Source organism: Poecilia reticulata, chromosome 9 (assembly GCF_904066995.2).
Source record: "Poecilia reticulata chromosome 9, P_reticulata-male-v2, whole genome shotgun sequence".
NCBI classification, from domain to species: Eukaryota; Metazoa; Chordata; class Actinopteri; order Cyprinodontiformes; family Poeciliidae; genus Poecilia; species Poecilia reticulata.
The window spans coordinates 11,875,270-11,889,537 of NC_088838.1; the positions used below are offsets into that span (position 1 = coordinate 11,875,270).

The window sequence follows — 14,268 nt, forward strand, 5'->3', positions numbered from 1 at the left end:
TTAGTTTTGATCTATAACAGGGAAAGCTGGTGATAGTTTATTGAAAGAAAGTCTGTCAGAGGCTGAAAAATTGCTTACAACTGAGGTCTTGGTGCACTTTATAGTAGTATAACTACTCTACACATATGGAGCCTAAAAAGGTAAAGAATACAGATGGTCCCAGTCAAATCTGACTGAGCTTGAGTTATTTTTTGGGGGGAAAAGGACAGTTGTAGTGGGAGAATTTGAAAGAGGCCTATCCCAAAAGACTTGGAGCTGTAAATGCAGCTCAGAATAATCAAAAAATAATTAAGCTTTTTATTTTTTTCATTTAAACAATTCTATTTTCTCTCTGTATTAGTATTAACCACTACTTTGTATTTTGTGACATACAATTAAAACAAAATATACTGATGTTTGTGGTTGTAATTTAAAGGAAAGTGTGTGAATAGTTTAATTATACTGCGGATTGTTGACTAATTTCTTTTCCACTATCCACCTGCAATGCTTTCTGATAAAACCTTTTAATTGCATCGTGATATTAGTATTTCAAATGAAGACTGCTACATCTGATGCCCACATTTCTTTCTTTGCTCTTTTTATTTGCACATTTTGTCATTTCTGATTTGATTTTTCAAATCAGAAACATTTCCTTCTTGTTTTGTTTGCCTCTACAACTTATTTTATATTTTGTCCAAATCTAGTTCTCTCACCGTTCATCCCCCACCCCTCTATCTTCTTTCTTAGCTTGAGCTAACTGTCACTTTAGCTCAGGCTCAGCTGCAGGTCGCCCAACACTGTAAGCTCTAGCGACGGCTCCTTTGACCTGCTGCTCCATCGTGCTCTCCTGGTCCCATCCCCAGCTCTGACAGACACGCTCACTGCAGGGAGCCAGGGTGAGCTGTCAAACAGACGTGGGAGGGATTTGCCTTGAAACAGGACAGTCCTAAATACACAGGCAGCGTTACCTGGGATAGTTTAGATTAAAGTATATTAATGTGTTAGAATGCCTCTCAATTCAAGTGAAAAATCAAATAACCTACACTAAATCTTGTTGTTATAAATAAGCATAATGTGAAAAGTTCAAGCACACAAATAAAGCAGTGTGACATCACATGAAAAGACACAAATCTTGATATAAATTGTGAAAATTTTAGTATATGCTAACTCTTTTCCCATTTGAGCTACTCTTGTGGGCTTTTTTCAGCTTTATGTTTTATCTGCTTCAAAAAATCTGTTAGTTCTGTGAGTGTACTTGACATTTTTTCTTTGAAAAGAACTGCACTCCCCGTCCGATCTGACTGATCTTCAGCTGTCCTGAGACGAAGAATTGGCACAAATTTGAGTCGGTAAATGTACAAACGCGATAAAGTCTAGAAGCCTTGCAGCTGTAACAGAAGAGAAGGATAGTTGTATTAAGTATTAATGAAACCAGTTGTCCTTTACACTCCACTTAGCAATTATGCACTGCTTAAACACACCGCCCTGTAACATAAAATTATAATTAAACAAAGTTGCAACATGAATAACAGTGAAAAACAGTTAAACGGCTGTGTTTACTTTTGCAAGGCACATTGGACAGAGGTGTAACTTTTATTTTGTCTTCAGTGACGGTGGCTTTACTGTGGTTTTCTTAATGTGCTGCTCAGAAAGTACCGACCAGTTTCTGACCAGTATAAATCTTTTGGGTCAACCAAAGTCTGTTCTCTGTGGTTATACGTGCAACTCTTTCTACAAAATATTTCTATTACCATGTCAGCTTTTAGGGGGTTTTTTAAGCCAATTTGATCCAGGCTCAGCTCTGGTGGTACGTTTGTCCCGGCCTGCCCTCGTCTCCGTACAAACTGGTGCAGCTCCACTGTTCAGAGCCGGCCTAATTCTGCGGTGCCGGTTGTAGCCTTTGACCTTCTGGTGTTAACCTTCTGCCGATGCCAGCACTTCCTCTGGCACCGTTTCTGTTTACTTGATGGGAATGGCATTTAAGGGTTACATGAAAGAGCTAGTTACACCCTGGGAAGTCCTAATTAACTTTTCCATGCAAGTAGATGGACACACATGGAGTGCGATTTAGGCTTAAGAGGAACATTTGCAAAGGAAACAGCCGACTTCCATGTTTTCGTTTTTAATTTTTACGGTAAATATTATTTTGACAGATAATAATAAAGAACAACTGAGAACTGTTGGAAATCTGAGTCAACTGGAGAGAAAGATATGAAGAAAATATCCAGAGGTCATTGCTAATTACCATCCATTTTCTTGCACCCTTGTTGGAGGGTTGCTGGTGCCCATCTCCAGCCAACGTTTCGGGCGAGAGGCGGGGTTCACCCTGGACAGGTCGCCAGTCTGTCGCACATTGCTAATTACATTACAGAAAGCTTAATTCTCTCAGTTTCAGGTTTAAACTGATTGTACCTCAATGTGTCCTCCAAGTTGAATAACAATAGGAGCCTCATTTATCACTTGTGCAGAACAACACAGGACAAAATCTCTGATGTGTTTAGCAGAATGCTTTCTACTGATAGAAGAGAGATTCATATCCCCTTTAGTTCCCATAAGATCCTCCTGCAGAAACGCCCCTCTGTCCAAAGAAATCCAGCATGAGAACCATCTGCACTCCTTTGAAATGCACTTTTATATTTTAGCCTCCATCCATAATGGCATGTCTTGGAAGTTGCATTAAATGTCTGATAATTCTGTGGTTGGTTTGAATCTATTCTTGGACTAAATGTGGTGGTAAAAACTAAAACCACTCTACATTTCCAGCTTTTTGACAGACACCTTTAGATTGTGGGTCAAAAATGTAAAGTAAGCCCAGATCATGATGCACTATGTTTGAGTAATGTCAGATCCGTTTTGGTGATAATACCCTGGGAATTATTAACAAATGTTCAATTTTGTTTGCATCAGATCGGCACATTCTCTGACAAGGTTTCAGGAAAATTTAGCCAGCCTTGGACATTTAATTTGGAATAAAAAGCTTCATCCTAACTCTGCAGTCCATCCAAAGATATGGAGAATACAGAAGATCATTGTCACATCTAGAACAATTAATACTTGTAAAAAATCTTGCAGCTCCTTTTGTGTTATTGATAAAATGGTCTAAAATTTTAATATTAGCCAAAATGATACATGTACTGTGTTGGCTTACAATAACCCACGTCATTTAGTCTGTTCACATCTTGGGGATGTTCTGGTACAGTTTCTGTCTTGTGTTTTTAGTAAATCTTTGGAGAAAAATTTAGTTTTTGTTGAGATTCTTTTGATCCTTTATGGTTTTGTCTAAAGAGGTGCAGATGAGCAAATATTACAACAGTCTTATAGAGCAACTGAGTTTTATTTTATGCTAACAAGATTCACCTAGTGTTTTTAGATGTGTACCAAACAAAATTAGAGGCTGAGATTCAATAAAGTGGTGCTTCAACCAAATATTAATTTAATATTGCAGACTTGTATAACCAAGGTATTGCAGCATGTTAGTTTTTCTGTTGAATTGTAAAATAAATACTACATTAAACATGGAAAAACTATAAAATAATTTATTGCAGCCTTAATTTTTTTCATCACAACAACCTGGCATTTTAACGCGGATGTTTATCTGCATCCGTGTTAAAATGCGAACGTGTGTGCGAATGAGACTCATCAGGTGAAAGGACGCAGGTTACTGATGAGCAGGAAACAAGATAAGCGTAAACGAAGACATTTGGGACAATGACAAGTGACAAAGCAAACCAAATGGTGAAACAGATCAGAAGCAGGGATAAGAAACAGGACAAAGTACAGCAGATAATAACACATGTTTATCAAGAACTAGACAAACAATAACAACATTAAGTTAACATTTATTTTTCTACCATTTGTTTCATTCATTGCTTTGGTATAATTCAGCAGATCATGTTTCCATTGCACTTTTTGAAATCTACCTGCAGTCACAGCTCACTAACAATATCTGAAAGTCAGTATGATGAATTGTTATAGCTAGTTCTTTTATTGCATTTGTTCAATCAATATTTCCACCATTTACAAATGTACAAAAGTTTGTAGTTAATAAAAAAGTATCTTACTCCAATGACACAACAGTTCCCTCTGGTGACCGTGAAAGTGATGTTACCATTGGCTGTTATTTGTGGTGAGCCGCTTAAATTTTGTTTTGCTGCTCATCATCTTCCCTGACCTCTGCCTCTTCCAGCCTCGGGCTGAGGCGACCTCATGTTTCCAGGGGGGCCCCCTCTCGGCCCAGGGGCCCGGGTCACGGGGCGCCTGGGGTTCGGGGCAGACAGTGATTCCTCCTTTTGCACTTCTACTCCTTTCCCTGCTGTGCCTGGCTTTGTTCTAGTTGTTCTAGTCTTATCGATTATAATATCTGAAAAGACAAATAATTCAAGACAAAAGGTAAAAACATCTGAATATATGCAATACGGATGCACATTAAAAAGTTCAGCGTACCGAGCGGTTTCTCCTCCGCAACGGGAGGCGGCGCAAGAGATTTGTTAGGCAGCAGGTCTTCCAAGTCTTTCATCACTTGATTGGTGCTGTCCTGGTTGTTCCTGCGATTCTTCTCATCGTCCCGAGCCTGAAATTTTAACCAGTTTAGCAAACAATCAAACAAAGCAAAACACTTTAGGAAAAAAAGTACACAAGAGCACACTAATGCTCACCATCTGCATCTTCTTTTTCAAGTCAGTATTGGCTTGTTGATATGCTTTTGACACTGTGTTCAAATAGTAGATGGCCAGTCTGTGAAGCAGTAAAAGTCTGTAAACTAAAGAACATGCTAGCCTAAAGTTATAGGTAATTACACTGTAATCTCAAAAATAGGCACAGAAGTCTTTTTTTATTTATTTATTTATTGGTTTCCCTAAGTCTGTATTTTTCCAGTTCATCACTGTCAGATCATATGTGCAAACTTAAAAGTACCCCAAGTTATATTTGAGAGACAGAAAACAGCATTTCATTTATATTGAAAGTTTACTTACATCATAAGAAGGATAGCCGGCATGATGAGCCCAGGGTTGCTGACATATGTAAAGATGTTCCCAATAAAAGCTGGCATAGCCTGAATAGTGTCTATTACCACATCGTACATCTTCTCTTGGCCACTGGAGAAAAAACATGAAATAGTGTACAATCGTTAAACTGCACTTTAGATCAATGGCTCAGCTAAGTAAGCAAAAAAATCTAAATATTACCTAAGTGGGAAAGTTCAGGATTGCTGTAAATAACTATCATTGCTTCCTGATTTAACTCTAAATTCAGATTTGCTGCTCCCAAGGGCTGAAGCGAGGCAAAGCGTAGAACAAGGGACTGCTTCTTACTTACATCACCTTTATCCCTTCATTTTGATGCTCTTTGTAAACTTTAGCTAGCTGTTGGCTGATTCACTATTTGAGTGAAAAATCAAACAGAGCCACCTAATAAACTGTCAGCAAAGTACATATAACCGGAACCGTTTCCTTAACAGAACTATAAAAACCTCTAATCCCAAATGCAACTTGTATTTAATTTCTATCCACTACCCTACACATCTACTTACCTAAAAGGTCCACAGTCAAAGGAAGGCGACAGAGTCATCATGGAGTACACAACAGGAAGCAGGCTGAGAAACAGCACCAGCAGCAGCATGCCCATGTAGAAGTTGTTGGACCGTGAGGCTTTGAAAACTCGCTCATGAGGGACGTTGCACGCCATCACTGCCCAGGACTGATAATACATAGAGGTCAAGAGCCGCAGGACGTTTATGCCCACTAGACCAGGAGCATAAAACGCGCCCATCCTGTGGGTGACAGCAAATGTGGTCACATTATTTTTTGTAAGAGTTTATCGGCTTACACTGAGCTAATTATTTATTTAAATAAAGCAAGTTCAGAATAAATATTTAACATCGTGTGGTTTTCAACAGGCAACAGTATATACAGCAAGGAAGTCTAAGGAAGTATGCATTCCCAGAGATAAACAAATTTGATCTCATCCTAATATATTGATTAATTGAATTTACCATATCATTCCTTGATTAAATACAAGCCCTAGGACATTTCCGCTGATGTCAAACTCTCCATATGAAGGCTAGAATGAACACAACAGCAAGATTAATACATCGATCTGAATTAAAAAACAGCAGGTCAATACACTTTGTATTTGCTGCTCCCTTTGTCATTCAGTCTCTGTCTCCCTCCATTCATCTCCCTCCCTGTAATTAAGATCTCATTTCAATCTCATGTTACCCCTAATGCTTAGGATCGCCTTTCTTGCTAGATGTCACTTTGTAGATCAGGTTCAATTAAAGCTAATGCAAACTTTGCCATGTTTACTGTGTTTTACAAGCACAACTATTTAACTGAGGAAAGTTGTACTGATTCCTGCATTAAAAAGATGCAAATGGAGATGAGTATGCAGGAATAAATGTAAACAAACCTCGCTTTTGGTTAGCTAAACAAGCAAAAATGAAAGGGCACGTTGACGTAGCGACCCATGTGGGTACTCACAAATCCGGCCTCCAGGTCCCAGCACCAGCAGTAATTGAGAAAGCGGACAATGAAAGCACGTAGAAAGTCACCGACCAGAATAGTCAAAAAGGTAACCTGCACATCTGAGACAGTTAGCTTCACAAATTCCTGCAGCAGGAAAAGAGGCAAAAGCAGTATAACAATCAGGTCGACAGCAAGTCATACTTGTGAGAAAGCAGGACATTTGTCCGTGCCTTCAAATCAATATTGAACAACGCATAATGTCAGTGCTGACTCTTCCAACGGCAGTCTCCCAGCAGGGGCCCCTGATGACATCAGCGGGGGCCACATTCGGAGGAGGCACATTTGTGGTGTTGTAGAACGAGCTGTAGTTGGCGTAGTATTCATGTAAAGCCCATTCGGTGGCGTTCTTGATAGATTTTTCAGTTTCCAGCTAAAAATGCAACCAAGACAAACCATTTTTAGTTAGCTTAGCTCACAGCGCAAATGTGAGCTAAGCATTGTTAAACTTTCTTTTTCTTTTGCAAGTTTAATGTGATTTCTAAAACAAACTACATCCCGACATAGCATTATGCAGGCAAAACTGATGTTTTAAAGGTTTTTCCATTAATTCTTGTTAACAATAGTAATACTAATTAAACTAGCTAGAAAGTTGCTATTCTACATTTCAAACTGTCAATATGTACTGTAGCATTTTGCTCAATGTGACATATATGTAATTCTTTAAAGTCACCACATCAAAAGTCTACCTAACAGAGTGGCGCCGCTGTATAGCTAAAGAAACACTGTATACAGGTACAGGTAATGTGTGTCCACTTATTTTGGGGGGATTTTATGTAATACTGTATACAACACAAAGTTATGATGAAAAACTAGAACTCACTATCCACTAAGTATTTCAGTTAAATACAGAAAAACAGTATCTTAAAATATCTGCACACATTGCAGAATTGTTTTTCTGTTGTAGTGAATTTATAATGATTAGTGGAAAAATTCATTTTTTATGAATTCTGCTGTCTTTTGTACGACGTACCTTTCCATTCACCTCATCAAAGAGAGCAAAGAGAAACGTGTAAAGATTTCCGAGGAAGAGGGCGAAGATGCGTCCCAGTTGCCATTTCAGGGCAATTCGAGGATGATAGTCTTCCAACTCGGCAATGGTTTCAAATAGAGGAGGACACACAAGCCCCAGCAGTGACATCACAAACTCCACCTGATACACCAGAGGAGAGAGGTTAATTACTGATCTCCTCTGCTGCTCGCATGTTCTTTGGACATTTACGTGTAGACTTGCCTCATTGTTTTCAAACCACGTGAGCGTTTTGGGGTCCATCTTAGCAAAGTCTTGAGACCGTTTCACCACAAAGTAGATGAGATACCCGCTGCCACCAAGGCTGCACAGGATTAGGAAGTTTGCAAAAACCCTGAGGAAACGTCGGAGGTGGATATTCTCATCTTTCTGGTTCTCCTGTTCGTCCACAATAGATTCCTAGAAAACGGATAAATAGCGTCAAATGTGCAGTAAACCTGTCTCCCACCTGAAACATTTTCATCTCTGGGGACACTACACATCTCAAAAGACCTAGACGCTTTGGCATTTTGAAATGTTTTATTTGGTAGGACACAGCTGCCAACCTTGAAGCTGGTGGTAATGGAGGCGTACTTGTTGTCCGCAGTCTCGGGGTTTCCTATCAGATAGTCCCAGCTGGTGAACATTTTCCAGCTGAAGATGAACTCTCCCTCGTCTCCCCCGTCTCCTCCTTCGTTCGCGTTACGAGCCATCCTGAGAAAATAACAGCCGTAAGCCATCATCTGCACTCCTAACAATGGTGCATGTTAACCTATTGCATACGTTCTGATGACAACCAACAAGCTGTATCCGAAAATGCCGACACTCGTGAGGAGGTACGACAGAGGAAGTTTGAACTGCAGAACCCCGATGCTTCGATCGTTGTTGTAGAATCCGTAGAATAGAACTGAATATTTGCAGTAACCCTGTTGAAGACAGGAACATAAACTCAAAAGCAAAAATACACAATTCTACTGCACAAGGAGATTAAAAAAAAGAAATTAACCTTAACCACCAATAAAAATACTTTTGAATCACTGCTAGTGTGATCAGTTTGTACTTTACAGCTTTCTTCAGAGAGCTGTTGCAGGCGCAGGAAGAATCTCTTGCAGCGATCCATGTTACAGTGGCTCTTTGAAGCCCCTTACTGAAGACACTATTTTTGTATTACAGTCTCATGATGAGGATGTTCAAATTTAAATCATAGTGTTCCTCATTTTATGAAGAATCCTTCTTTATACAATAATCTCCACAGGGGTAGAACCAGCCTTCCTTATAGACCTGATGCTGCTACCACAACAGAAGATAATGGCAGAAGATATTAAATTATCCAAAACAGACTTACAGAAGACATGCAAACACTAGTCTAGTCTAATCTAAAGTAATTTGATAATCAAATTTCAAAGTTGGAAGGCAGTTTTTTCTTTTTTTTTCTTTTGTTAACTCAGCAACTTGTTTTGCCATAGAAATGTAGGAATGGAGCAAATATGCTCACCCCAAAGTCTAAGAGGACAGAGAAGTCCATAGCTGAATCCTCTTCATCTCTGGGGACAGTTTTCCTGGGAATTGACCCGTATGGAAGACCCATAAGAACCTAAACGGAAAGGAGAACATAAAGAGAGCTTAGAGCATTTATAGTGAAACTCTCATTTGCCAACAAGGACTGAGAGGAGAAAGTCCTACCTCAGGGATCACCACCAGGCCAAACATGAACCCAAAGAGGACCAGATTTAAACCATACATCCACCTCAAAAAAAGGAAGTATGACGCGACTGAAGATCCAAAGTGACCTGTGGTTGTGCAAAGATGAAATCTGCCTCAGAAAGACACTAGAGGAGGACTTTTAGAGAAACTAGAGCTTTGGTACTAACTTTCTACTTCCTTTATCTTCCTCTCCCAGGGTATACAGGCCGTCTTGAAGTTCTCAAAATCCCTATTAAATTTGATTAGTTTCTAGGGGAGAAAAGTTTTGGACAGTTTAACTTCATTTTCCACAAAGACTATCTGTTATTGCTTACAATATGCAAATTGTTTTACCTTTGTCATCATGACTTTGAAAGCATACAGTCTCCTTCCTTTCCCTTTTCCTAGAGCTCCTTCGAACTTTTCAACAAAATCCTGGGCCTCCCTGTTTGTCCAATCAAGGGGGAAAATTTTTTTTGAATCAAATTATGTCCTCCATTAAGGAAAAAAAAGAAAAAAAAACACTCCACTTTTAATTGTAATGGTCAGAGTAAACAAGGTGTACAGACAAGTCTGAGGTTGTTTACTGATTAATGATGTTTTGAAGTCCATGAATTGAGTCAACCACAACAACATGCATTAAACAAGTTCATGACAAAGTTATAGCTTCTCTTCTGTCACACTTCTTTTGGGCAAACCTGTCCTGGCTGATCTCTGCATAAACACAAACCCAGACCTCTCTGTCACACTCCCAGAGAGTGTGACAGAGAGGTCACACTCTCTGGGACCTCTAGAAAACAGAAATGTTATAGAAAACATTTCTGTTTTCTATAACCTAGAAAACAGAAATGGGATTTCAGTCAACTGGTTGAGCTTTTCTCTTTACTTGAGCAGCAAGAGCCTCTTCTTCATGCGCCACGGTTTGTTCCTCAACGTAGCAATCAGCTTCTTCTTTTCCTCCACCTGCTCCTTCAGGGCTGCAATCTCTCCCTCTGACAATGATTCTTCGTCCGAGTCGGCGGATGAAGAAGAGGAGGAGCCGCTGCTGAAAAAGGTACATAGATGTCTCCTGCGGTGAACTTGGCAGAATTCAGAAAGATTAGTCCAAAATTTCCACCACACTGGAGTAACTAAGTTTCAAAGGTCACAGAAACAACTTTCTGAAAGTTGTTTCGAGATGGGAATTTTTTGTGTGTGTAAAACTTAATGAGTGGCAGCTTGAAACTATATCAGTCAAGAGAGAGCTGGCAAACGCCTTCTCTTTTATTCTGGCGAGCAGAAACGACCTTGTTCTTGCAGCTCCTGTTATGGTCCTCTAACTGATGTTAAAAATATTAACTGCATAGATAAGAAATTTATTTATGGGATTTGTTTTGTTTAAGATATTACTCACTTACTGTTACTACAGTGTTTCAGTAACCATCTACTAGCTTTGTTTGAGGAATATAAAGGCTACATGCAGAAAGCAGCCTCAATCATGCAGAGGAAAGACATTTGCACCTGCTTGACTTTTTGTTCTTCTTTTCCTTGTCCTTATTCTCCTCATCTTTTCCTTTCTTGTTTCCCTTCTTGTCGTTATTCTGCTCCTCCTTCTCCTTTTTGGACACAGCTCTCCCAGATTTTTTTCCTCTCCCTTTGTCTTCCTCACTTTCGTCATCGCTCTGCTCCTGGAGGATTACCTTCCTGGAGGCTTTTGATCCTTTTCTTGCTGCTGCCTTTCGTTTCTCTCTCTCATCGTCTTCGTCACTGTCCTGGGTTTTGGTTGTCTTCCTCCGTCCTCGTCTTTGAGGGGTCTCGTCCTCGTCCTCGTCATCTGTCTTTGTCAGCTTCCTTCGTCCTCGTCTTTGAGGGGTCTCGTCCTCATCATCGTCCTCGTCATCTGTCTTTGTCAGCTTCCTTCGTCCTCGTCTTTGAGGGGTCTCGTCCTCATCATCATCATCATCTGTCTTGGTTAGCTTCCTTCGTCCTCGTCGTCGGGGTGCCTCGTCCTCCTCATCCTCATCCTCATCTTCACTGACTTGCTTGGCTTTACGTTGCAACTTAGATCTCCTGTTTCGACTTTTCCTCCTTGCCTCTTCTGTAAAACAAAAACTGTTTATTGTTAGTAATTGAGATTTGCAATGCCGTACCAGTTTAGAGTCATTTCCTATCAATAAAATATTAGTAGAGTTGCAGAAAAATATGTAGGCACCATAAATGCATTTGACTTTTATTACTGTTATATATTCTTAAAAATCAAAAATTCAGAAAACATTATTTTTAATAAAAAATTACTGGCTGCACTACTGTTGGCACCAACAACTATGACTATCAAATAGACAAAAACATGCAAATGAAGAAGTACAGTTATTTTTAGTAACTATATGTTTTCTGTCTTAAAGCAGATTAGACTGATATTGCCATTCTTGTCTCTTCACCTCAGTAGAACTGATCTTGAATCACTCACCTTCGCTGTCACTGTCAGGCTCGGCATCCACATCCATCCCAACTGGGAAAAAATTAAAATAATCCAACACAAGTTACAATAAGAGACATGCTTTTATAATTTAGTGCTATCAGTAAATATAAGGACAACATTTCTCTCACCATTTTCAACATCAACTATGTCATTGTTTCTCCTCTTCGGAGGCATTTTTCCTGAGCTGTTTTTGAGTTGTTTGTTTCTTCTTCTCCTCCTGTCAACTCTTACATCCAAACTTGAATCCTGACCATTTATGAGGGAGGTCGCAGGGTCAACATGCCACTTTTCACAACTGCACACATCAGCAGGAGCGGGTGTGCTAGAGTTAGAGTCGTTTCAACTCGGGGGATCCTTGGTAACCGTTAGAGGCTCCAAGCCCATTGGATGACGAAAGGGAGCCAGAGGAGGAAACACAGTCTGTCAGACAATGGACCTGTCAATCAAAACGTCAGTGGATACTACACCACAGAGACAGGGGAGGATATAGAGTCACTAAGTCGTCACGTTTATTGATTCTCAACAGGAAAAACTTCAAACTTCAGACTGTTAGTACTCTTAGTACTTTTCACCTAGTAGAGACATAGACAATGTCCTCATATCAAAGCTGCTCAGACACCAAGCACTCATGCTTGCTGTTAGAAAGGTGACACCTTGTAGAAAAACAGGGCAAAATGCATTAAACATTAGGTAATCCTGATCAAGAGGGGAAACAAATGGAATACTTGGAAAAAGTGCCAGCCGAACAAGCAGGTGACGTTTTACTCCAGTCAGACTGTGACTTCATTCATAATTAGCTCTATAAGGGAAATTTCTTATAGTTAGATCAACACTGTGCCAAGTCTATTTTCTCCATCTCAGAATTTATATTAATTTAACTATTTCAGAGTTATTTCAACAAGAAACTGAGTGGTTTGGACTATTTCAAGAGTTAAAATTATTCAGTCGCTTATGGAAATAACTCTGGAAGAGTTAAATTAATACCAATTCTGAGAAGGACCAAATAGACTCGGCGCAGTGCTGATTTAACTCTGCCAAATTTGCTGTCAGTCATTTTCTGATGTGTACACACTCCTAGAGCCTTTTATGTTACAACCAAATCCTTCTTGCATTTTATGTGACAGACCAAAACAAAGCAGTTGGTAATTGTGAGGTGGGAGGAAAATGAAACATGGGCTCTAGCGGTTTTGCACACCCAGAGTCTGAAATATTTGACCTCTTTTCTTGCAAAACACCTCAAGCTCAGACAGATTAGACAGAGAGCACTTCTGAACAGCACAAAGCACCGCTCACCTGTGTGCCTTCTTACTGTTCATCAGAGCTGACCTTTTAGAAAATGCAAGCTAGACCGGGACATTTTTTTGTTTTGTTTTGTTTTAAACACCACCTATTTAAAAATGCAGGAGGAAACAGGAGCTGCTGGCTGCCATACAGCTAACAAACAGAAGCAATGAGTTGATGGCTTGCATCTGAAAGAAAAGATGAAGCTTTGGAATTGAGACTAATCCACCTCCCTCCATATGGTTTTCCACCTCCTACAAGCCTCAAGCTCTCTTCTGCGTCAGCCTTTCTCATTATTTCTGTAGAACGTATGGATTTGGTGTCGAGACTCATTCACTCGCTCGTACTGATCTGACCTCTCGCACACAAAGCAGGACAGCATCTAAGCTGTAAAATCAGTGTTTGCACAACCCCTCCTCTCTTCGTTACAGGAAACCAAGACATCCGGTAATGTGCAATCTGTCAAGGCTAAGTTTCCTGTCACATTGGAGCAGTCTGAACTGAGACTGGGAGGGAGCCAGAACTTAACCCCAGTAGGACGGTGATAGAGGGGCCATCGGAGGGTTGATGTCACTGAGATTAACAGTGGCTCCTCCTCTTCTTCTCCTGTAACATTAAGGCTCGTCTCCACCACACAAACAATGCTAATTAATACCATTAATATGTCTCTTCCAACTTCATTAAAGGACATGACTGGCAGTCTGTGGCTCCTCTTTCCTCATGAGCGGCAGACTGTCAGTCAGCGGATCGCAGATAAAAACAGCGTCAATAATTAATGCTTGCTTGCAATGGATTTATCCCGAGCAACGAAGTAGGAGGATTTCATATTAACGGTTGTCTTACCGGATTGAGATTCAGCACTTTTTCCTCAGTGGGGAACCTTCCAACACACAGCTCTCTTATTTCAAAACTCAGCTCAAGTTCAAAACTGTATGCAACTAAAGCTCAAATAACAGGGTCCCATCAGGTCTCGGTGGAAGATTTACTGACTGTCTACCTTACAAAAGTATTTATACCATGAGAATTTATACATATTTACAAAAATAGTCTAAAATGTCCCGTTTTTCTTTTATTATTATTATTATTACTGCCCCCTTACTCTACAATGTTACCTGATCTACAGTGAACGAGGGACATGCAGCACCTTAATATCACTTAAAAAGCCGGAATCAGTTCATTTTATCTTCTGTCTCAATGGCTGTAAACTGTCTGACTGATGAGGTCAGGCTAAGATTTAGGTGGTGAGTTGGAGACAACTGGACAAGTTTTAATATTCTTGATTCATGTCCCTAAGTGAATATTAGAAATTGTTATTTTCCCAATGCCAATGCACACAG

General features: G+C 39.9%; 1 protein-coding gene across 3 annotated transcripts; it reads right to left on the reverse strand.

Moving 5' to 3' along the window:
- Positions 1 to 3,501: 3,501 nt before the first annotated feature.
- Positions 3,502 to 11,874, reverse strand: tmc2b (transmembrane channel-like 2b). Of its 3 annotated transcripts, none has more exons than XM_017306609.2 (20): positions 11,779 to 11,874; positions 11,639 to 11,680; positions 10,693 to 11,269; positions 10,079 to 10,234; positions 9,547 to 9,637; positions 9,381 to 9,462; positions 9,193 to 9,299; positions 9,005 to 9,103; positions 8,293 to 8,435; positions 8,076 to 8,223; positions 7,735 to 7,929; positions 7,474 to 7,653; positions 6,715 to 6,873; positions 6,459 to 6,587; positions 5,972 to 6,039; positions 5,510 to 5,749; positions 4,953 to 5,075; positions 4,635 to 4,713; positions 4,423 to 4,549; positions 3,502 to 4,339 (listed from the first exon to the last, which is right to left on the reverse strand). In XM_017306609.2, the coding sequence occupies exons 1-20, from the start codon at positions 11,822 to 11,824 to the stop codon at positions 4,137 to 4,139; spliced, it is 2,994 nt and encodes a 997-aa protein (XP_017162098.2). In that variant the 5' UTR covers positions 11,825 to 11,874; the 3' UTR covers positions 3,502 to 4,136. The 3 variants fall into 3 exon arrangements, with proteins under 3 accessions (XP_017162098.2, XP_008417347.2, XP_008417348.2); XM_008419125.3 differs by having other exon boundaries at positions 10,079 to 10,237; XM_008419126.3 differs by lacking the exon at positions 3,502 to 4,339 and having other exon boundaries at positions 4,453 to 4,549; positions 4,635 to 4,738; positions 10,079 to 10,237.
- Between the last annotated feature and the right edge of the window lie 2,394 nt (positions 11,875 to 14,268).